The sequence below is a fragment of the Eptesicus fuscus genome, chromosome 11 (assembly GCF_027574615.1).
Source record: "Eptesicus fuscus isolate TK198812 chromosome 11, DD_ASM_mEF_20220401, whole genome shotgun sequence".
In the NCBI taxonomy this organism is placed as follows: domain Eukaryota; kingdom Metazoa; phylum Chordata; class Mammalia; order Chiroptera; family Vespertilionidae; genus Eptesicus; species Eptesicus fuscus.
The window spans coordinates 79,520,693-79,543,918 of NC_072483.1; the positions used below are offsets into that span (position 1 = coordinate 79,520,693).

Sequence of the window (23,226 nt, forward strand, 5' to 3'; positions counted from 1 at the left end):
CTTTGCTTCGAAATGGAATCTAGAAAATGTTGTCAGAGGTATTATCAGTGAATTTTTAAAAGGAGATCATTTTCTACATATTGGTTTCAAAAGAATAAATTCATTGCTTCAACAGAAAATGTATCAATTATATGTACTAATATTGCTTTCATGCTTTTTAAATTGCCATTTATTCTTTTATGAAGAAATGTTCTGATTAAATTTGTAATTAATATTGATTTAAGGAATTCAACTATTTCTGACAAAGTGTATAATTATTAACTCATCTATGGAGCACTGAGGTAATCTAAAAACTAGGTAGCCCTAGCCAGTGTGGCTCAGAGTGTTGGCCTGCGGATCAAAGGGTCCCGGGTTCAATTCCGGTCAAGGGCTCCTCCCAGGCCTGGGCCCAGGTAGGGGCTCATGCAGGAGGCAACCATTCGATGTGTTTCTTCTCTCACATCGCTGTTTCTCTCTGTCTTTCCCTCTCTCTTCTATTCTCTCTAAAAACCAATGAAAAAAATCCTCAGGTGAGGATTAACAAACAAATGAACAAACAAATAAAAACTAGATAAATGATGATATGGGAGCAAACCAAACATTGACAACCTGTGCAATGACCCCACTGCGTGGCAGGGCCCACAGGCCCTCAGTTGTCACCCAGGATGCACCAGATTGAGCTGCATGGGGACTCTGCTCTTAGCTCCTGCAGGACCCCTTTATTCTACCCTGCAGCTCCCCACCACAGTAACGGGAAGTGAAATTCGGGGCAGGAAGTGAGAATAGTCTCCCAGGAGTCATGATGTAACATGATAAGAAAGGGTAATGGAAAACATACCCTGCTAAATTTGGCAATTTTCTCAGATTGTTTTCCAAATGGGAAGATTAAGTATTATCTAGCTAGAATATGTTTAGTCATGAAGATTTCAGGTGGAAAGCTTGAATATTTGCCCACCTGTTTTAAAATAGAATACCTTGCAACCTACATATGGAGAGTAAAGTAATGCTCCTTGACATTTCCAAACTTATTGGGCCAGGGCTGAATCAGAACAAGCCCTCTAGTTCCCAGCCTGCGTAGCTTCCACTTAATGATGTTAGTTCCCTCATTTACTGTGAAACAAGAAATTAGCAATTACAACTAATCAATTATCAATGTGAACATTATTAATAATCTGTGGATAATGAATTTTAAATCCTGATTAGTTACATTCTAGGCATCAATTTCATCATGTGAGTAAGAATCCAATAAGGACTGATTAAAGCAAGATGATAAAAATATTGTTTTCCTCTCCATTTGGGTAAGCTGTCTGATTTAGGGACTTTCTGCAAATGGGCACTCATTAGTCAAATCTCTTATATTTAAATATAATTCATATTATATTCCTCATTCATGCTCAGGCCCTCCATTTCACCAAGGTTTCATCACTTTCTTGTGTGAAAGACAACGTGAAAAGAAGTAACTGACCAGTTCTCATTATTTCCTCATCATTCAGAAATGTCTTCATTAAATCCCATTACTCTTATTCAGGGTTAATGACTCCATTTCACATAGAGCCCTAATGTCGTTGTGTGTGAACATGCACATATATTCCAGTTTTCTGCTTTAATATCCTTTCTATATTTTAACAGCATTTCTCAGCATGCCAATAATTTAATGTTATGTATATTATCTGAGGAGAACATATCATTTCCCAATACAGTGTCATTGAAACATGTTTCAGGAGCTGCAGATTCTTAAGTTTATGCAAAAACTTTAAAAATAGTAAGTTACTGTGTAAATATTCTCACTGAGTGTGACAGCTCTTTAATGAATTTGGATGTATTTTTGTATTAATTAAGTTTTCTTTAGTTTTTGATTTTTAACAAAAAACTCTACATATTTACTTTATCTACCTGACAATGAATTTGATAAGTTACATACAACTTTATCTATACCCATAATTCTGCCACCAACTTCATCCAAATACAGACACACACACACACACACACACACACACACACACACACACACACACAAAAGGGAAATGGTTTATGTCTGCTTCTTTTGTATCTAAGTTTAGTTCGTACTAATGTAGGGTCATGGCTTCTTTCCATTACCATAATGATTACGTGCCCTTGTATATTACTCATAAATAAGTGCATGGGCTTTGAATATGAGATATCACTACATATGGAGAGTAAAGTAATGCTCCTTGACATTTCCAAAAGCTCTTATTCACCCAGGTTCCCAAATGATACTGAAATCACCATTTGGTTTTAATACATGATATACCTACTCCAATATGAATTATGCATCATATGTATATACATTGCATATCCAGGTTTATCCTCAAATTCTAAGTGCATTAGTACAAAGCTCAATTCTTCATTTTAATGTAGCTCAGAACACCTTCTAACTTACCACTAATCAATCACTGTAAGTGACAGTACATTAGAAGAAAAAAAGAAACCAAGCCTTATCTCAGCGTGCCTGCTACCCCTGAGTGAAGGCTGTGGGAGAGATTACTACAGGCAAACCATGTTGTAATATATTTTCTTGAGTTGCAATTCCATGCCTCACTACATTCAATTCCTCCCTTCAACTAGTTTTCATTTGGATGTTTAAAAGAGATATTTGATCAGTTACATAGTCATTTTTGCTATTTTCTTTTCAAGAAAATGTGCTTTTAAACAGGTTACCATGGCTACACATGGGTCACTATTCAGGTTGTTTTTAACTTGCTATAAACCAAATAACAATGGAACTAAAATGTACAAAGTGGATATATCCTTACACCTTAGAACTTTTAGATGATGACTGTTTCTCTACAAAATGGGTGTAACTGCTTGTTGCTCATTTAACTATTCCTATTCTCCAATGTCTACCCTAGGTCCTACTTTCAGAATGTTCTTCCCAGCTACTAGAAACCTAACATGTCTCTCCCTGGACCTGCTTTGGAATTTCTCCAAGTGTGAGCTACTGAATCATCTTCATAAAAAAGCAGCTGTAATTTATTTCTCTTTAAATTTCAGTGTGATCAGTAAGTATACATGGAACCACTTTTTACTCTTTTTAAATGTAATGAGACTTATTTCATGGAACATTATATGGCCTCTCTTTCTCAATGTTCCATACCCATTTAGAAAGAATGTTTATTCTTTTGTTGTTTAAAAGTTATAGTTAATATAGAGTTATACCAACATTTGTATGGTTAGCCACAGAATATCGTAATGTTTGTCATTGAGGTACACATTATTAACACAGTTGACGGGAGTTTTGAGGACCTAACATGAAATGCTTTTTAATCTTATGGTACACACATCATTAATAATCCATGTGGCTTTTCATCTGGAAATGGTTAAGGAACCAGGAGTGACAGAATTTGTGAAGAGCAGTATAGTCATACTTAATTTGTAGCCAAATCCACCACAGCTGCTAAAAATTATTCAGTTCTTAATTAAATTTTATTTTAAAAGGAAAAGTTTTTTTCTATCATCCAGGGAAAAGCTAAGGCCATATGCTTAGAAATTGGGCGTACCCTTTATTTTGGGTATCAATAGGAGAAATACTTTGTCAGTAACAACTGACTTAAGTCAATATAATACAAATCGAATCAGAACATTTATTTATAAAAGAATCAATGATAATTTTAAAGGTATGAATGTAATGTTATTAATACATATAACTGATACATTTTATGTTGAAGCAATGAATCTGTTCTTTTGGTATATTGGACAACCCTCCAACCAACTGAGACACACTGGCCAGGACTTGACACACATTTTTTTTAAATATCGAAATTATTTTTATTGCCAGACAGGCACAAAACAGAAAGGGAAGATGGTGGTGTAGGTAAATGCCTGTACTCGCCACCTCCCACAACCACATCAAAATTACAACTAAAATACAGAACAACCATCATCCAGAATTGCTAGAAAGCTGGCTGAATGGAAGTCCTACAACTAGAAAAGTAAAGAAGAAAGCACACTGAGACTGGTAGAAGGGGCGGAGGAGCAGAATGAGCTGGTCCAGCACCCACGTGGGCCGCTTTTTTAATTGGGAGGGAGATCATCTCTGCGGAGGCCAACTGGAGGAGCAAGGGGTCCCAGCCCCAAACCAGACCCCCAGCCCAGGGTCCCAGAGCTGGGTAAAGGAGTCCCTACAGGCTATAAAAACCAGTGTGGATTGGGATTCAGTGACACAGAGCTGTTCCTCTTAAAAGGCCAGCACCACAAACTGAACTTACAAGGTCCTGCTTCCTCTGAGCTCCAGCACTGGGGCAAGGCTCTGGGGAACACAGACACATACAAGAAGGAACTGGATTGTCTGGCATCAGGGCAGGAACTCAGGGACAGCTTTCTCCCAGATGGAGGTGCTCACAGGGATCACTGTTCCTATGCTGGGACCTCCCAGGTCATAGGGATGACTGGCAGCTATTTCTGTTTGTTCTGCCCCAGTTATTCCCTAGGACCCTGCCTCATCCAATTTACAACCCCACCCAAGCTGTGTGCAGCAGCTTTTGCATATAAATGGCCTGTCCTTGATCAAATAAGCTGCGGCTGGGTCAGAGAGCCCCAAGCCTATCATGTACAGCAGCTCTCCCACTGTAGTAGCAACTGGTCCCCACAGACAATTGGCCTGGAGGTCAATCCTCCCAGTGCCACCAACAGCAATCAAGTCTCAATTACAACAAGACTGTGCTCACAGCCCACAAAAGGGTGCACCTAGAGTGCCCAGCTCAGGTGACTAGGGAGGCTGAGCCACTGGGCCCTACAGGACACCCACCTCACAAGGCCACTCGACCAACTCAAGGAGACTTAGCAGCTCTACCCAATACATAGAAACAAACACAGGGAAGCAGCCAAAATGCTGAGACAAGGAAACATGAAAGAAATGGAAGAAAGAAAACTACTGGATACAGAGTTCAAAACCACAGTTATGAGGTTACTCAAGAATCTCCTAGAAACCTCCAAGGGACTTAGTGAGACTTTCAATGATCTTAGTGAGAATGCCAAAAAAAAAATGAAAAAGGATTAGTCAGAAATTAAGCATACACTGACTGAATAATATACAAGGAGTCAACAGTAAAGGATTCTGAGAATCAAATCAACGATTTGAAATATGAGGAAGCATAAAACACCCAACCAGAAGAGCAAAAAGAAAAAAGAACCCAAAAATATGAAGAGAGTGTAAGGAGCCTCTGGGACAACTTCAAGCATTACAGGGGTTCCAGAAGAAGAGAGAGAGCAAGATATTGAAAACCTGTTTGAAGAAATAATGACAGAAAACTTCCCCTACCTGGTGAAAGAAATAGACTTACAAGTCCAGGAAGCACAGAGAGTCTCAAACAAGAGGAACCCAAGGAGGACCACACCAAGACACATCATAATTAAAATGCCAAGGGTAAAGGCAAAGAGAGAAACTTAAAGGCAGCAAGAGAAAAGTAGTAGTTACCTACAAGGGAATGCCCATACGACTGTCAGCTGATTTCTCAACAGAAACTTTGCAGGCCAGAAGGCAGTGGCAAGAAATATTAAAAGTGATGAATAGCAAGGACCTACAACCAAGATTACTCTACCCAGCAAAGCTACCATTTAGAACTGAAGGTCAGATAAAGAGCTTCACAGACAAAAAAAAAAAAAAAAAAGCTAAAGGAGTTCATCATCACCAAACCAATATTATGTGAAATGTTGGAGGATATTCTTTAAGAAGAAGAAAAAGAAAAAGATAAAAAATATGAACAACAAAACGGCAACAAATACATACCTATCAACAATTGAATCTAAAAATCGAAATAAAGGAATAAGAAATCTAATGAACAGAATAAACTGGTGAATAAAACAGAATCAGAGGCATGGAAATGGAACAGACTGACGATTCTAAGAGGTAACAGGGGTCTGGGGGGGTGGGAAGAGATTAAACAAAGATCTTATATGCATATATGCATCACCTATGGACACAGATAATAGAGTGTCGAAGGGAGGGGGTGGGGCGGGATCTGGGTGGAAGGGGGCAATGGGGAAAAAAAGGGACATCTGTAATAATCTCAACAATAAAGTTTAAAAAGTAATAATAACAATAAATAATAAAAGAAATATTTCCATTTAAGACGATAAGGATGGGCCTCGAGAATATTATGCTAAGCAAAGTAAGTCAGTCACAAAAAAGCTAAGAACCATATGATTTCTCTCATATGTAGGATATAAAACTGAAACTCATAGCCACAGGCAACAGTATGGTGGTTACCAGAGGGAAGGGGTTGGGGCTAGCAAAGGGTAAAGGGGGCCAAATATATGGTGACCAAAGATTATTTGACTTTGGGTGGTGGGCATATAACCCAATATATGATTATGTATCATAGAAATGTACACTTGGAACCTATATGATCTTATTAACCTATATCACCCCAATAAATTTAATTTAAAAATAAAAAATTTTTAAATATTACACAAACACACAGCTTCATGTACTAAATTTGTTTTCCTATTTAGCCATTTAGCTCATTAAGCAAATGAGCCACATAAGCTCCCCAAATGAAATGTGGTTTTGAAAGAGATTAGGGATCTAAGTAGGAGCTGAATTAAAACACTAAGAGCACTAAATTAAGAGACAGGACAGATAAGAATGTTTACCATTTTGCCTGGTTCTGTACCATTTATAGATACTTCCATTGCTCTGAGTGGTTTTTGTAATAGTGGATAAGTGGAAACATACATAAAAGCTATCTTCAAATGCCATAAAGATGAGTAATCTAAAAATAAAGTTGTTCGAAGTCATTTTTGCTACAATATGTGGGCAAATTTTCAATGAGAGGCAGCTTAAGAACAGGATTTAGATCTTTATATCTCTAATTAGATATTTGGGGTAGTATTAAAAAGAAGAGTTTAGATTCAAAAGTTATTTTTTATTGTGACAGTCATGAAATACTGAGAGATCAAAAATACTTTAATCCAAAATTATAATCATATTATTATACTTTACATTCCCATAACTACTGCTAATTCTACTATCAAAATAGTTGATCCCTTGTTGGGGTGTTTATGGGAGGCAACCGATCCATGTTTGTCAGTCAAATTGATATCTCTCTCTCTCTCTCTCTCCCTCTCTCTCTCTCTCTCAAAATCAATAAAAACATATCCTTGGGTGAGGATTAAAAAAAATTGTGGAAACTAATTCTTTTTTTTTTTCTCATTGACTTAGCAAACTATTAGGTAATCAGAAATTAGATGATTTGTCCCAGATCAAAGTGGCTAAGCCAGGATTTGAACCCCGTTCAATTTGACTCCAAGGCCCCTGATTATGGCCCTTTTTACTTTGTCATAGTGTGCTATAAAGATTTTTTATATGATAAGATACTGAAAATACTGAGCTCAATTCCTAAAACAAAGTGGGTGTACATCAGTTAATTACCTATGTTATTCCTAAACAACCCACAAGGAGGCCACCTTTTCAGCCTAGAATGTCCCAGAATGAGCAGGTACGAGCTTTCCTGAGCAACTGATCACGTGTGTATCTTAGGAAGAGGGTCTGAGAATGGAGGACATAGGCAGAGCAGACTTAATGAGAGAAAAAGATTAAAATCCAACTCATAAAACAAGATATTTAATAACACTTTAGAAAACATGAAAATGCCCTTCACAGATTTTGAATAAACTCAACCATGTAAATATTAGCATTTTTAAAAGGAAACAACTTCAGGTAAGAGTATGAATTATAGTTCAATGGCAAGCTAGACAACACTCCTTCCTGTAAATGCAGCATATAAAATACCATAAACACTGGCACAAGAATTGATCTCCATGCAGCAATCAGACAAAAACAATTACATAGACTAATCAACCGTTACAATTCTTTCCATATAGGTAATCAATATAAATCTGATAGATTTCTATGGATGTCATAACAAATTAGCACAAACTCAGTGGCTTAAAAAACACTAATGTATTATTGTACATTTCTGTGTGTTAGAAGTCCAACAAGGGTCTCAGTCCATAGGGCTGTATTCCTTTCTTGGAGCTCTAGGAATGTCTTTTCCTAGCTTTGGGAGCCTGCCTACATTCCTTGGCTTGTGGCCCTTTCCTCTACCTTCAAAGCCAGCAACAGTGGCAGCCCTGATACACATCATTCTGAATTCCTCTTCTGCCTCCCTCTTCTCCTTCTCAGGACCTTTGTTACTACTACACTGGGCCCACCCAGATAACCCAGAATAATCTCCCTGATTAGTCATCTTCAATTCCAGTTAAACTCTCCTCTTTGCCAATTACCTAATATAGTCACAGGTTCTAAGGGAGTGAGGTGGGGTGTGTTATTCTTCCTACCATAATCTCTAAGGGAGATTACCTCTGAGTTATATAACATTAACCTCTGGGTGTAAATAATACACTGCAACTCATACATACCTTATTCATTTTCTTCCAACGATTCAAAAATAGAGGAGGTGTTTGAGGGTTTTTTTGACAACTTTAGAACCTGCAAAGCAAAGGTGTTCCATGTTATTGAACAAGAGCAGAAAGAGACAACGCTATGACAGTAAGAGCTATGGGACCTGTTTACACTAGGTGGTGAAAATTGATTACCACTGATGTCAGGCTTTCTGTCGCTTCCAGGAAAAATAGGTATCAAGATGGAATACCCATGTCAACAAGCCACATAAGGCTGTCTTCACACACCCCTGGAACCTAGCATACCATTTCATCCTTTTGCATCTGAAAATTGCTGTATTTCCAAAGGGAGAAAAAAAAAATATCTGTTGTATTAGCAATAAGTACCTCAGAGTGATGACTTAGAAAGTGAAGCTTGGAATAGTGTGGGTGGGATCTGAAAGCACAGACATTGTGGAATGACTTTTTCTCTGAATAGGCTCATCTACACAGCATATTTGTTATTATATCAAACTTAAGTCAAATTCTACTACATATAAAAATACTTGGGTGCTTAACTTATTAGAAAAAAATTATATGGGATGTCACACACCCCAAGAATATTTTAAAGAAAAATTTGTTCAAGTTCTATGTAAGTGCGTTGTCTAGATCAGGGGATGGAGCCAGGAAGGTAACAGAAATAATTGGATGTGGCTAGGAAGGCGCTGAGCATACTAGAGCCCGTTGGTCCCATATGAAGAGGCCAGGCACCAGCCACCACTGATGGTTGTCACATAAGGTCCTCTGATATTTCCATAATTAAGAAAATAACATTTTTATGTGGAATCATTTAAATTTCCCATGTTGGCAACTAAATAATATACTGCAACCCAAAGACAGACCAATGAAACACAGTAAAGGACCAAACTTAGCTTATCAGCCAACAGTTTGCACCTTCAGATCTACATCAGCCAATCCTTGAGAACCGCCTGATATTTTACTTGACAAATCAATAGACTAGTGTAACTTATTACCCTAAACTGTCTAATTGGATGCAAACATTATCAAAGCCTAGAAGGACAAAAAAAAAATGTGTATACACGATGAGATCAAGAGTCCTAGCAACTGAGGGGTTCTTTGTTTCTTGAGGGAACAGATTGTGTCTTATTTTTTGTTGTGGCCCCAGCACGTAGCATAATGTCTGTCACATAGTGGGCTCGAAGTAAATGTTTGTTGAATTAATGAATGACTAAACTTTAAGGGAAATCTTGGTAACTCTGAGGGGCTTATTTGTACTTGTTAATGTAGAGAGGTAGTGGTCTAGTCTTAGAATTTGGTGTTGGCTTAGAAAGTAAAAACCCTTTGCCCTGGCCAGTGTAGCTCAGTTGGTTGGGCATCGTCCCATACACCGAAAGATTGCTGGTTCGATTCTCGGTCAGGGCACATGCCCAGGTTGTGGGCTCGATTCCCAGTGGGGGGCATGTAGAGGGCATGCAGGAGGTAGCCAATCAATGTTCTACTCTCATATCAATGATTCTCTCTCTCTCTTAAAAAAATCAATAAAATTATTAAAGAAAAAAGTAAAAACCCTTCATATTTTCCATATTATCCAATATACACATACTTATTCTAACGATTATTATACATGCCAACAATTTTTATGTTGCAATTACCAATGAGGCCTTTTATAATATAATGGGGCAAAAGGAATTTAACTGAAAACAATACTGTAACAACAACCCAAACCAAATATTTGTGTGTAATAATTCTCATGTTACAAAGTCCTTTCAATATGTGATTTCTCTTATCATCAGATCATCTCTCTAAGGCAGACGGATATAATTCCACTTTAAAGAACTTGAACTACAAGGGAAGTTAACTGATTTTACAAAGCCTTGCACAAAATTAGCAATGGGGCTGCACTTCATCCCTGGCTCAGACCAGGATGGCTCTCTCCTAACAGGGAAGCAACGTGGAAGTGTGACAATACAGAAGTGAATCGAATTAATTAAATAGGCACAATGGCACCTTCGTAAACAGGAAGGGTAGAGAAGGCCAACACTGGGACGGAGGAGGAAGGAAAGTAAGAGCATGGAGAGTGTAATGTTTGTCAAGAGGGTGGGCACACAAGTACCAGTTTACTCATCATGACACCATTAGCATGCTGGTTGAATCAGTCAGCAAAGTGAGACAGATCAGCTGGACCTGTGTCATTTCACTGGAGAATGCGTTGCTCTGTGAAATTTTCATTCCCCATGTGTGTCTGTCTCCCTCACGAGAGTGAAAACTTCATGAGGGTCAGAGACTAAAACATTTTGCAAGAAGAGCTCCTGAAGCACCCTCTACGCAGAATTCATTCAAGTTTCTTGGGTGGTTAATGGGTGACATTATATTGGTGACAGTATGACAGGGCTAAGAACAAAGGGCTTGAAGTCGGTGTTCTGAAACCATGCTGCCAGTGACTAGCTGTGTGACTCTGGGCAAGCTATGCCGCTTCCGTGAGTCCCAGTATCACTTGTGAAAAAGGGTGACGGTGATAAGGCTTACTCCCTAAGTTTGTCGTGAGGACTAAATAAGTTAATGCTTGTTAATACCCCTCAGGACGCTGGGCACCTGACATGCACTCAGTAAATGTTTTGCTGCTGCAACATACTGAAATGTCAACTTCAGCCGAGTCCTGGAGCCACATGCCTGTGTCCACAGAGGCAGAGAAGGGGCATTTATTTGCTTGGTTTCCCAAAACAAACTGAGACTCTGAGAGAAAACTTTAGAAAGTGACCCACCATGTATTTTTACAACAAACTTTTAATTTATCCCACATGCCATTTAGAATATAGGAATAGAACAAAGAGGAAAAAAGCATAGGAGCAGTGTGACTCGCGATCAACAGAAATGATTACAAACAAAAGTAGTTTTCAGACACAAGCTCACCGACAGAAAACCTTGTGGCAGGTCAAGGTTTACAAAGGAGTGAAGACCTGAGAAGTGGCTGGTCACAGAGGGGGGCATTCAAAAGGAGGACTATGTGCAATATTCTTTTCTTTTAAGTAATTTCCTTTCTTCCCAGAAAGTTTAACTGTCATCAGCGTATAATCTTATCAAAGTGCAGCTAACTTACTTTCCAGTGCGTACTTGTTCTTAGATTGTTAATCTTTCAACATACATTTTCAGATCCTAATTGCTCCTAACACAGAGACAAAAAGAAGGCAGTGATAGAAATACATCCAGGGGAGAAAGAGAAAAAGAGAGTGTTAATTTCCTAAACGGAAATGACACATACTAAATGATCTCTATCATTCTTAGAGTGGTATTTGTAAGAGAAAACTAAAGGCAAGCAATTAAAACGTTTTCTACCCAAAAGTAGCAGATAGAGGAACAATCACAGAGCAAGTATCACACATCAATTTAGAAGAGAATCTGATGTCAAAACAAGGTCATAAACCACATCAATGACACTTCTCCTTTTTGTGTCTTTAGTATGTATAGGAGCCAATTCATGGCGCCTGACCATTTTTGTCAAGTGACACTCTAAGCCTGAATTTTCAGCTCTGAGGCTCAAGCAGAGGGATGATGGCCAAGCTCTTGGAGCATCAGCTCTTGGGCAACCAGATGGACCAGCTCTTTCAAGCCATAGATGTTGATTCAGAGAACATCCTCTATTTCTCCTTTGATTCCTTCAGGGGCTGGGGTACCTTCCACTGGCCTGGAAGACACCTCCATTGGAGTTTCTTCTCCCAGCCTCCCATTACCTTCCTTGGTCTCCTCATGGATCAAGTGTTGCTGGCAGTCCTGCTCTGAGTTACTCCGGACATAGCCGGGTAAAGTCACGTGGCTGTCGGGCTGTTGGCCGGCCGTCTTGGTCGCTTTGCCGGAGAGGAGGACCATGCGAGTGCTGGCCGCCATCTGTGAGTGGCTGCTGGTGCTGGGCGTCATGGTGGTGAGCACGGAGCCGTACCTGTGGCCGCCGCATGGGGGCGTCCTTTTCCAGTCGATGGAGAGATTCCACCGACTCCACATCTTCTTCACCTCAGACTGAACCTAAACCACAAGAACCATATTGTGCATCAGAGAGCATCAGGGAGACCCTGCAGCTTGCTTAGACGAATGTTTGCCCTGATTTCAATGACAGTAATAATCATCCATTAATTAAGGGGCCACTGTGTGCCAGGGATTGGCATATATATTCCCTCCGGGTCTCAAAAAACCTTGAAGGCAGGTGTTACTCCTGGAGATGAGCCAACTGAGGCTTACAGAGAGGTAAAAGGACTTGTCCAAGTTTAGTATTTTTTTTAGTATATTTTTATTGATTTCAGAGAGGAAGGGAGAGGGAGAGAGAGAGAGAAACATCCATGATGAGAGAGAATCATTGATTGGCTGCCTCCTGCACACCCCCTCCTGGGAAGTGAGCCTGCAACCTGGGCATGTGCCCTTGACTGGAATTGAACCCAGAACCCTTCAGTCTACAGGCTAACGCTCTATCCATTGAGCCAAACCAGCTAGGGCCAAGGTTAGTACTTTAATGGAGACTGAAATATAACCGATAGAAATATCTGACTTGTGGGAGAGAAAAAGAGGGGGTTGGAGAAGAAAGAGAGATAAATAGTAGCAGCTGTGGCTGAGGAATGGCATGAAACGGACTCAACATGAAACATGCCCTCCACCCATCACCTTACGGAGGCAGGCGGACTGAAGGAGGAAAAGGAAAGAGGGTTGCACACTGAAATGCAGGCCCTGCTAATGCATTCTAAATAGGGTGGGGCTCGTTTCTGATCCTTCAGCTGGAGAGTCAATGCCATTGCTAGCACCCCTTTCCAGGGGAAGTTTATTGGGAATTCCCAGGGAGAATGGAAACCTGGGGGGCCGATGTCCCCTAAAAGAACAGCTCAACTCCTGGACGAACGGAAACTGTCCCACCACCACCTTGTGACATTAAAAAAATGTCAAAATGTTCTAATCGGTTTGTCCCAAGAATACATATTTGAGTTTCTGATAGACCTTGAAATTGATTAATAAGTTTAAGCATTAATTGGAATACAAAGCTCGCCGTCCTTCCAGGTCTCAATATGCATTCCAGGGAGTTGGTTTTTGATATCAGGGTTTATAACTGAATTGACCTTAGTTTACTGAAGTGAATTCTTGCTTTCTCAAAATAATTTATGATTAAAACACCTCTCCTCTCTTGGCCCACTTTGTCCTGTAACTCCCGGGGATCCTGAAGTGCTTGACTCGGCTCCCTCCTCACCTACCTCTCCATTGCAATAGCAGTAGATGATTGACACGAAGAAACCCTGGAGAACAAAACGCACGTTAGGTGCTGAGCGTTCGTGAAGATCACAGCACTAGTGCCATCAAATGATTCCTTCAGAAAATTCTATACATTATTCCCTCCTGATGCTTCCAAATCCTTACATTTACATTAAATTTGTCTGAGATCTTCCCTTGGGGTCAGCTGAACCAAGCAAGTAACTGAAGAGAACATGCAAAGATACACAAAGAACTGATTTCTGTTACATTAGTTTCATTTATGTCGCCACTCAAGATGCCCGGATATCCCTGGTTGGCAGGAGATATTTATACACTGTGAATGCTGGGAACTGCAAACAAAGGGTATGATATGGTAAAAAGACAAACTCTTTTTTCGTTCCTTCAAAAATATTCATGGAGCTTATACAATGCGAAGTGCTCGGCGTGCCAAGGATAAACAGTTTAATCAAAACAGACAAGGTCCCTGTTCTCCGAGGCCTTGCATTCTAGAAGGAAATGCAGAGGGGCGAAACATAAACAAATAGCCACACGAGAAAAATGGAAGGTGATAAGGGCTGTGCATGCATAATAAGTGGTGCTGACAGAGGAGAATGAAGCTGAATCAGACAAGGAGCTCCTATCTGAGGAGGTGACATTGAAGCTGCCTGGAGTGACAAGAAGAAGCCAGGCCTCATGAATAGTAAGGGGAAGAACATTCCAGGCAAGTGCGAACCCCTGGGGCAGGAATGGGCTGGAGGAACCCTGCCCCCGTAGGGCTGTGCACCCCAGGCAATGGCATTTGGATTTTATTCTGGGTGCAACAGGAAGCCTCTGGATACTCCCGCCAGATAAGCGACATGATCAATTTATTTTTAAAGTTCTTCAGACTACGGAGACACGACGGAAGGCGGCAGGCGGTGGCAGCCGGTGCACATGCAGGAAGAAGGGTCAGGGGGCGTCTGCAGTAATCCATGTGACGGATGAGGCTATTATTTTCAAACAAGACAGAGAAAATGTGCGGAAGCCACCTCTTTCTCTTTTTTTGTCTTTTTTCCCCTCTTCCCTCTTTCTCCTTCTTGTGCTTTCATTCCTTGTCCCTACACATGCGGAGGTCCCTGTTCTGTAGGTGGTGCACAGTTTACAGCCACACCCTTTCTACACTGGCCACCAGGCCTGTGTGTGAGGAACAGCTCCTCCTCTGGCCCCAGGGTAACCTGGCCTCCGCAGGATGGAAAAGCACAGGCGCCAGAGAATAGCGCCCTCTCATGGCCCTCGGGAGACAGGGGCCAGAAAGCCAGAGGGGCAGAGAAAGAGGTTGCGAGGGGTGCGGGGATGGGGGAGCAAAATATTAAGAACCAAGTTGCTGGAAGGCCCTCTACCTGAAAGGAGTTGAAGAAGAGCTCACAGTGCATCCGGATCTCCCACCCGAGCCCCGAGAAGGAGTGGGGCAGGCACACGAACACGATGTAGTGCACCCCGAAGACCAGCACCAGAACCAGCGTGGATTTGGCGAGTTTCCTGAAAGAGAGTGCGAAGCCTTTGGGTTATTCAATTTAGAGTGCCTTTCCGTGGAGGCGGCTCGCTGGGAAAATGTCAAGCTTAGAGAGCTCGCAGGGGTTGACTTTTCCCATCTCGTTGGAGCCCACGGCTTCTGCTAGCTTTCCCCCTCGCTCCTCACCCTGTCACTTTTATACTAAACTAGCGTTCCCGTTGCAGGAAGAATCCTGCAATAGGGTTTCCTGCTGTACTCTACCCTGCCCCGCCTGCTCTCCTCCCTTCTCCCCTGCCCCGCCTTCTCTGCCAGCCTGCCTGCTCTCCTTCCTTCTCCCCCCGGCCCCGCCTCTGCTCCTCCCTTCTCCTCCCCCCAGCTTGCTTGCTTCTCCACAGCTTTGCTCCCGTCTGCAGCTCTTGGCTTCTTTCTACGCTATCTTGATATGCAAATTAACCACCATCTTGGTTGGGGTAATTTGTATACTCGTCCTGATTGGTTGGTGGGCATGGCTTGGCTGGTGGGCGTGACTTGGGTGTAGCAAAGGTGCGGTCAATTTGCATATTTGTCTATTATTAGGTAGGATCAGATAGTTTGTTCTCAACCCCCATGATTATTATCCCCCAAGTCTCTCTAATCTCATTCTTCTTGCTTAAAGGACACTATCTTCAGAAACCAGTTGAAATGTCTTCCCCACGTCCTCGTATCTCGTACCTGAGTCACCTACAGTCCACTTACTCAGGAAATTCTGCCCTAAGTCCATTTTATGCAAGGCGGCATTCCTCATAAGATGATGGGTTTCTCTGACCTAACTAATCCTTTCAACGTTCAGAGGCTCCTTGGGATGTGCTTGTCCCCCTGAATCCTGACTAGCGAGTACCCTCTTTCCATCGCTGCATATACCCGCAGGAGACACCGAATACCTTCATGGCATTCTAATGTGGTCTAATCAGATAAAGGGGACCTGCAGAACCTTGGGAGTCCGGTCTAAAATCAATCTGAAAGGAAAACTGTGCTTCCTCCTTTCACACGGATGGGTAAATCCCCCTGGAAACTATTTTCCAACCACGCTCACTTTGTTCCTCCTGTGTATGCCTAAGAGCCAAAAGCTAGGTTCAAACAAAAAATAAAGAGGAGCTGTGAAACCATCACAAATGAAAAAGTTTAGGAACAGTTTGGTTCTTGCAGAGGAAGAAAACGTCCAAGACTAAATTTAGTGGCGATCCTGCTAGCTCAGCCATCTGGGTTTTCTCTCTTTTCTATGACCAGGCTCATCTACATCTCTCTAGAGATAAAAGCCAATTTGTAGAAAAACGATAGGCTTGAAATTCATTTTCTACTGCTATGGAACAAATTACCATAAATTTAGTAGCTTAATCCATTTCTTCTCTCTCAGTTTCTCTGCCACAGGCCAGGCACAATGGAGTTGGGTCCTCTGCTCAGGGTGTGATGAAGCTGGAGGTAAGGTGTTGGCCAGGACTGCATTCCCACCTGGACCTCAGGGTTCTCTCCCAAGTTCATTCAGATTTCGAGCAGAGCTCAGTTCCTTGCAGCTGGAGGAATGCTGGTGGAGTTACTTGGTTCCTACAGACTTCCTTCAGGCTGTCCTCAGGTGCTAGCCATGGGTCCTCACAACATGTCAGACCGAGAGAATCTCTCTCCAGGATGCCAGGATGGAGTCTTATATAAAGTGTCCTAATCACAGGACCCATCACCTTTGCCATACAATGTAATCTAATCAAGGGAGAAACCATCCAATCACAGGTCTTGCCCACACTCAAGGAAGAGCATGGGAGAGGGGATTGTACAGGGCATGTAAACCAGGGGAGGCAGGAGTCTTGAGGGCTATCTAAGAAATCTCCTTACCATAGCAGTTCAAATAATTCCTACCCAGAGAAATGCAAATTGTGTCCAATGGAATGCCACTAACGATAGCCCTACGGATGTGCACAAGTTTTGCTAATTTGCATCCATTTGTAAATTCATTTTGGCATTCATTATTCTCTTTAAAACATATGTGCTATCTTACCATTTCTTCATTAATAAGTTAAATAAAATCTTTGAAATGTATTCACTTATATTTGTATAAGAGTTATGATTACATCCTCTGAGTTAGAGCAGTGGTGTATCCCAGGCCAGTGCATGCATGGGTCATCCATCTGCCTATCCTATATAATAAAAGCATAGTATGCAAATTGTCCCCTCAACCAGGAGTTCGACCAGGAAGTGGGGCCATCCAAGGAAATGGAGGGAGGCCCTGGCCAGTGGTGGCAGCAGCAGTAGGTGACTGGGGGGAGAGAGGGAGGCACCGGCAGTGGCAGGCAACTGGGGGAAGGGAGGGAGGCCCCAGCAGTGGCAAGTCGCCGGGGAAAGGGAGGGAGTACCCAGACGGCAGCCACTAGGGACCCTACCAGTGCACGAATTTTGTGCACTGGCCTCTAGTTCACTTATAAAGATGGACTTTTCCACACATCAAATCACTCAGCAGTCCTGGGCACTGATTTGTTTCAGGGTCCATCTGGTCACCGATTTACACTGTACATCTTTGCAGCCCAGCTCTCTGAAAAGGCACAGCTGTCTAATGAGGTGACTCACAGATGAAAAACTGAAAGTGGCCTCTGGCTTGCCAGAAACATGGTGGTGACTCTGGGTCCAAAGGGCAAGGCAAAAAAGTGTAATGGTTTGTTGGATTCGGTGTCCTATGTAGAAAACAAATACCCAATTCTTACAATATCTCTTCCAAGTTGATCCTTCCCCAGGTGAAAAATCTCTACTTGTCTTTTAACACATTGTGGACCAGTAGTTTTATTGCTAGCTTTACCCAGTGGCTAGATAAGTTTCTATTGAACGAGTACAAAAAACTACATAAATGTTAAAGGCACGCTTTAAAATTAAATACCCATTGCATTTTGAAGTTATTTATTACATGTTCTTACAAGCTAATATCTTTCTAAAGTATGATACTTTGTAAAACAGTGTAATAACAGAAAACACGAGAATTCTCATAATCTGTCCTCAATGTGTTAAGAGTGAACTTAACTATTTCTTCCTTTTTGAACCCTTCTTGGCCTTGAATTAATCTTTCTTTCTTTTCTACACATATAACTCTCTCTCTCTCTCTCTCTCTCTCTCTCTCTCTCTCTCTCTCTCTCTCCTCTATCTCTCTCTCTCTCCCTCTATCTCTCTCTCTAAATCTCCCTCTCCCTCTCTCCTGATAAAAGCCGTATGAGAGCCCTATCTGGTTTGCTCAGTGGATAGTGTCAGCCTGTGGACCGAAGGTTGCATACCTTGGTTGCAGGCTCCTCCCAGGCCCGGGACCTGGTCAGGATGCAACCAATAGATGTGTTTCTCTCACATTGATGTTTCTCTCTGTCTTTCCCTCTCTCTTCCACTCTCTCTAAAAGATCAACGGAAAAATATCCTCAGGTGAGGATTAACAAAACAAAAAAAGAAAAAATATATATGAGAGAGCATTTATGATCCCTTGTTCAAGTGAAGAAAGAGGCTCAGAAAAGGAACGTATTCACCCAAAGTTACACAGTTAGTAGTAGATTCAGCCTTAAAATCTGTCCCTTTTTTCTATCATGCTACGTAATAAATACTGGTTGAATGTATTCCAAAAATAACAAATATTAAATATGATTTTTGTGTAATATTGCATGGAAAGTCAAATTAGCCAAAACATTCAACTATTCCTTTCCACTGAATCTTGCATTTTTCTTATCTCTCCTGTTCTTCCAATCCTGGCAATCTTTACTTACTTTGCAAAAGAATTGAGTTATAATTTAAAAAAGAAAAATTGTATTAGCTCTGTTGTTAAATCTGATTGATTTTCTTCACATCAATCTTGTTTTAAAATAAGTTATAGTAAATTGCTGTTATGCAAGATGTCATATTCAGGAAAAACTGAGTAAAGGGTATATGAGATCTCTCTGCATTATTTTTATAACTGCATGTAATTCCACAATTATCTCAAAGTAAAAAAGTTTTTTAAAGGTGATTGTATTAACATATTAACTCCTTTCAATTTCAAGCCACTATAGCCACAAAGTGATATCATTTACTTTTCAGAAGTCTTTCCTTGTGTGTGCAAGCTCACCTGGAGACTCACAGCTCTGAAATATATTTAAAAATGTTTAAAGCTGTTTTAGACACCATGATTTTTCACTGCTTTATTTTAACATGAATATTTGAATGTATGTTTGACAAAAGTAATAACCAAAAGAGATATAAGTTTAAAGGCACAAAAATGAATGGGTAAAAAACGTAAAGACTCAATTAAGCCTCCTGGGAGGAATATCATTGGGACAGACACAGGTTACATTTTCTTCAGTGTCTCTGTTTAAAAGTGAGAAGCTATTTAAACCTGATAGTCTAAGGCCTCAGAAACTGAATTCCCAAATCCATGCCAAGTAGGTCCCCACATTTTTCTCTCCAAAAAAGAAAGTCATTTCCCACTACATTTTTTTCTGTAGCTCAACTTTGAACATTATTAAAAATAAATATGTTTCGTCTATGAGTAACATGTATTTTGGCTGAAAAATACTTCCCTGACAACTGTTAGTCTAGACCATGTTCTAATTAATGACTTCAAACTTAAGAAACTTCGCACCAGATTACTTTAAATCAATTCTGCATTCTTAATAGTAGATGATTTCAGTCCTTGATACATTATTCTCTTCAATTATTCTGAGAAATAATCTCCATGAATAAACTCAAAATATTGTTTGCCTTATTTTTAAGATAATCCACCCTTTGTCCTCTCCAGAATTGCTCAAATCTCTTAGGCAGCTTTTCACTAAAAATACAAGTTCACATCATTCAGAACTACAGAAATAAGTTGCTTTTATTCAGAACTAGAGAAATAAGCAGCTTCCCAACACCATTGCACTGTTTCGATTTCTGAAGAAGAATGAAAGGCTACTTATAGTTTCCATTGTTCTATCATTGGGAGAAATGGACACACCCTTAAACAGAGTTTGATAATGATCATAAACACTCAATTTGCCCATTTCTTCATGAAAGATGGAATAATGGACATGCTCAAACAGTCCATATGAAAGTTAAAAATTTATATTTGGTAGGTGCAAATTTGATGGAAAGACTAAAAACACTACAGCAATCTTCTTTCTTTTTCTTTTTTTCAGTTAGACACAGTATTTTAAGAATGAAATAAGAGCCAGGTCTCTGAGCATGAGCTACCTGTGACTCTGGGCATAGCGCCATCTCCTTAATAAATCCTTACTTTTTTGGCTGCAAAAACAAAACAAAAGAATGCAAATAAAATTGTCGGCCAAGATCATCAACAAGAGATTTTCGGGGGGGGGGGGGGGGGAGGTGCTGTGCTCGCTTCGGCAGCACATATACTAAAATTGGAACAAAACAGAAAAGATTAGCATGGCCCCTGCGCAAGGAAAAAGAAAAAAAGAAACAAATATATTTGTGGGGGGAGGAGTAGGAAGGGGTGGGTCACTTAATTTATAGGAAAATCCCAATATGCCAATAATAAAATATATATATATATATATATATATATATATATATATACTCTGAATTAAACATATTGGGCAAGTTTTAGGTTATTTATTTATTTTTTTCTGAAAAACCACAAATTGAACCAAACAAAAATACACATTCATAAATTTATCTTTAGAGACATTTCAGATCAATTGTTATCTTTTCTTTATACTAAATTGTAACCAAAATATTTCTTCTGATGGATGCATCCCAGAATTACCTGTATTGCTTTCCTGTGTCATGCCCAACTGCATTGGTCTCCCGAATTTTGGTAGCCAGAACTCTAACCGTATTCAGAAACAGAATAAAATTCAGCTGAAAGAGAAGGTAAGATTACAAAGAATTATTACGTTTGTCTTCAAGCTGTTTATAAAATTTACATAAATTGAACTTCTTTGTGTTCAAAGTCTGAAAATTACAATGGATGAAAGGATGGAGCCAATGAGCACGGGATGAAGGAAACAATTCAGAGTTACTCTTTCTCTTTTCCTTAACTGATGAATTCAAGATCTCATATTTCTGCAAGTCCCAAAACCTTTCTCCACCCCTTATTATTGGCATTTTTTGAGGCCATCTCCTAAGTACTCATGAGCATGTCTGATCAGTTTCTGCGATTTCATTTTTATTCCATTGTTTCAGTCTCTCTTAGCTGACACCAGTGTAAATGCAGGGCCTCACGTCTCAGGGGGCAGTGCCCTGCTGGGCCAGGATTCACCACATCTGTCAATTTCACCGTTACCGCTTCTAGACCATGCTCCTCCTGCTCTTCCTGGAAGGCCCAGGACCAAAACACAGCTTCGTGTTCTGTTGTCAATTAGCAAAGATTCCTCTCATGTTTTGATGTTATATAAAAGAATTTTAAAATCATCCTCAAATCAACATCAAGATGTTGCAGGTGAATAACAGTTGTATTTGAGAGATTTATTTTCAGAACAAAAAAAAATGTTTTCTAATGACTAATTCTCATTAACATAATTTTAACATAATGTGAGCAAAACACAGAAAACAACAGTGCTGTAAGTTTAGATTCTAGGATTCCAAAATCAAGTGGTTCCTTCCATATTTATACTAACGTCTGTGATTATCTCTAAAATTCAATTATTAGGACTTATTCCAATTAGAACCTATAAATATTCATCCTTTACAAACTCCTTGATTCTTAAATTCATTTTGCTTCATATATTGCTCAGAAATTCTGACCACATTTTATCAGATTTTACTCTCAGGTATACAAGAATCCAATTAATTAACATGCTATTATAATTTCCAAAGCCAGAATTAAGTGAGGGATCCAACTTACATTTAAAATCCCTGGCATATCTGGAGGCTATATATTTACATAAAACCATGCTATAAGTATGTAACACTGAAAAACAAACCATTGATCCTAAAGTTAACATATAAAAACACTATAAATATTGCTATAAAGACTGAAAGATAATTTTCCATAAATTCAATAAACAATATTTATTTATTTGTTTATTTATTGACATTGAATCTATTGGGCAAGAAACAATCTTGACATGTTTTGGAATGCAAGTGAAAAGAACACGATCAATAATATATATTATAGCCCGGTTTGGCTCAGTGGATAGAGTGTCAGCCTGCAGACCAAAGGGTCCCGGGTTCGATTCCAGTCAAGGGCACATACCTTGGTTGCAGGCTCCTCCCCGGCCCAGGCCCTGGTCTGGGCGTACAGGAGGCAACCAATTGATGTGTTTCTTTCACACTGATGTTTCTCTCTGTCTTTCCCTCTCTCTTCCACTCTCTCTAAAAGATCAATGGAAAAATATACTTGGGTGAGGATTTTTTAAAATTACATACTGTATATATATATTATAGTCTTTGTTTTGTCACACTAGCCAGGTGACCAGTATCTGTGTGGACTTCAGTTCCCTTCTCCAGGAAAATGAAAAGGTTGCATGAAATGGACTCAGAAGTTCTGTAATTATACTTGCTTTCTGCAGTTTTTTCCCGCCTTCCCTCTTACATTCCCCAGGATATCTAACTTGCATGCCTGTTTTATTTTTTCGACAAGTATTTACTGAGTGACCACTGTTGTCAGGAAACTTGCTAGGCACTAGGAATACAGTTTAGAAAAAAATATGGTTTTTGTTCACTTAACCTTGCAATGTGATGGCCATGCAACAAACAACCAGAAGCTGCCCTAACTGGTTTGGCTCAGTGGATAGAGCGTTGGCCTGCGGACTCAAGGGTCCCAGGTTCGATTCCAGTCAAGGGCATGTACCTTGGTTGCGGGCACATATCCAGTGGGGAGTGTGCAGGAGGCAGCTGATTGATGTTTCTAGCTCTCTGTCCCTCTCCCTTCCTCTCTGTAAAAAAATCAATAAAACATATTAAAAAAAAAAAAAAAAAAACAACCAGAAGCATTATACACTGTGATAATCTTGAGAAGGGAAAACCTGATTGCACTCTGCAGGTTATGCTAGGTGGCTCAGTGGTTGAGCATTGACCTATGAACCAGGAGGTCACGGTTCAATTCCCAGTCAGGCCACGTGCCTGAGTTGTGGGCTTGATCCCCAGTGTGGGGCGTGCAGGAAGCAGCTGATCAGTTATTCTCTCTCATGGTTGATGTTTCTATCTCTCCCTCTCCCTTCCTCTCTGAAATCAATAAAAATATTAAAAATAAATAAGTA

The 23,226-nt window shown here is 40.3% G+C and overlaps 1 protein-coding gene and 1 pseudogene across 1 annotated transcript in view; one reads left to right on the forward strand and one right to left on the reverse strand.

Moving 5' to 3' along the window:
* Nucleotides 1-11,948: 11,948 nt before the first annotated feature.
* Nucleotides 11,949-23,226, reverse strand: part of PTH2R (parathyroid hormone 2 receptor) — a 43,384-nt gene continuing 32,106 nt past the window's right edge. Inside the window, exons 10-13 of the mRNA XM_008145221.3 lie at nt 20,790-20,884; nt 14,943-15,081; nt 13,566-13,607; nt 11,949-12,357 (exon numbers count right to left, since the gene is read on the reverse strand). Of these exons, the coding sequence (XP_008143443.2) occupies nt 11,962-12,357; nt 13,566-13,607; nt 14,943-15,081; nt 20,790-20,884 (672 nt within the window). The 3' untranslated portion in view covers nt 11,949-11,961. The remainder of the gene's footprint in view (nt 12,358-13,565; nt 13,608-14,942; nt 15,082-20,789; nt 20,885-23,226) is intronic.
* On the forward strand, nt 20,395-20,494 carry LOC114232861 (U6 spliceosomal RNA; annotated as a pseudogene).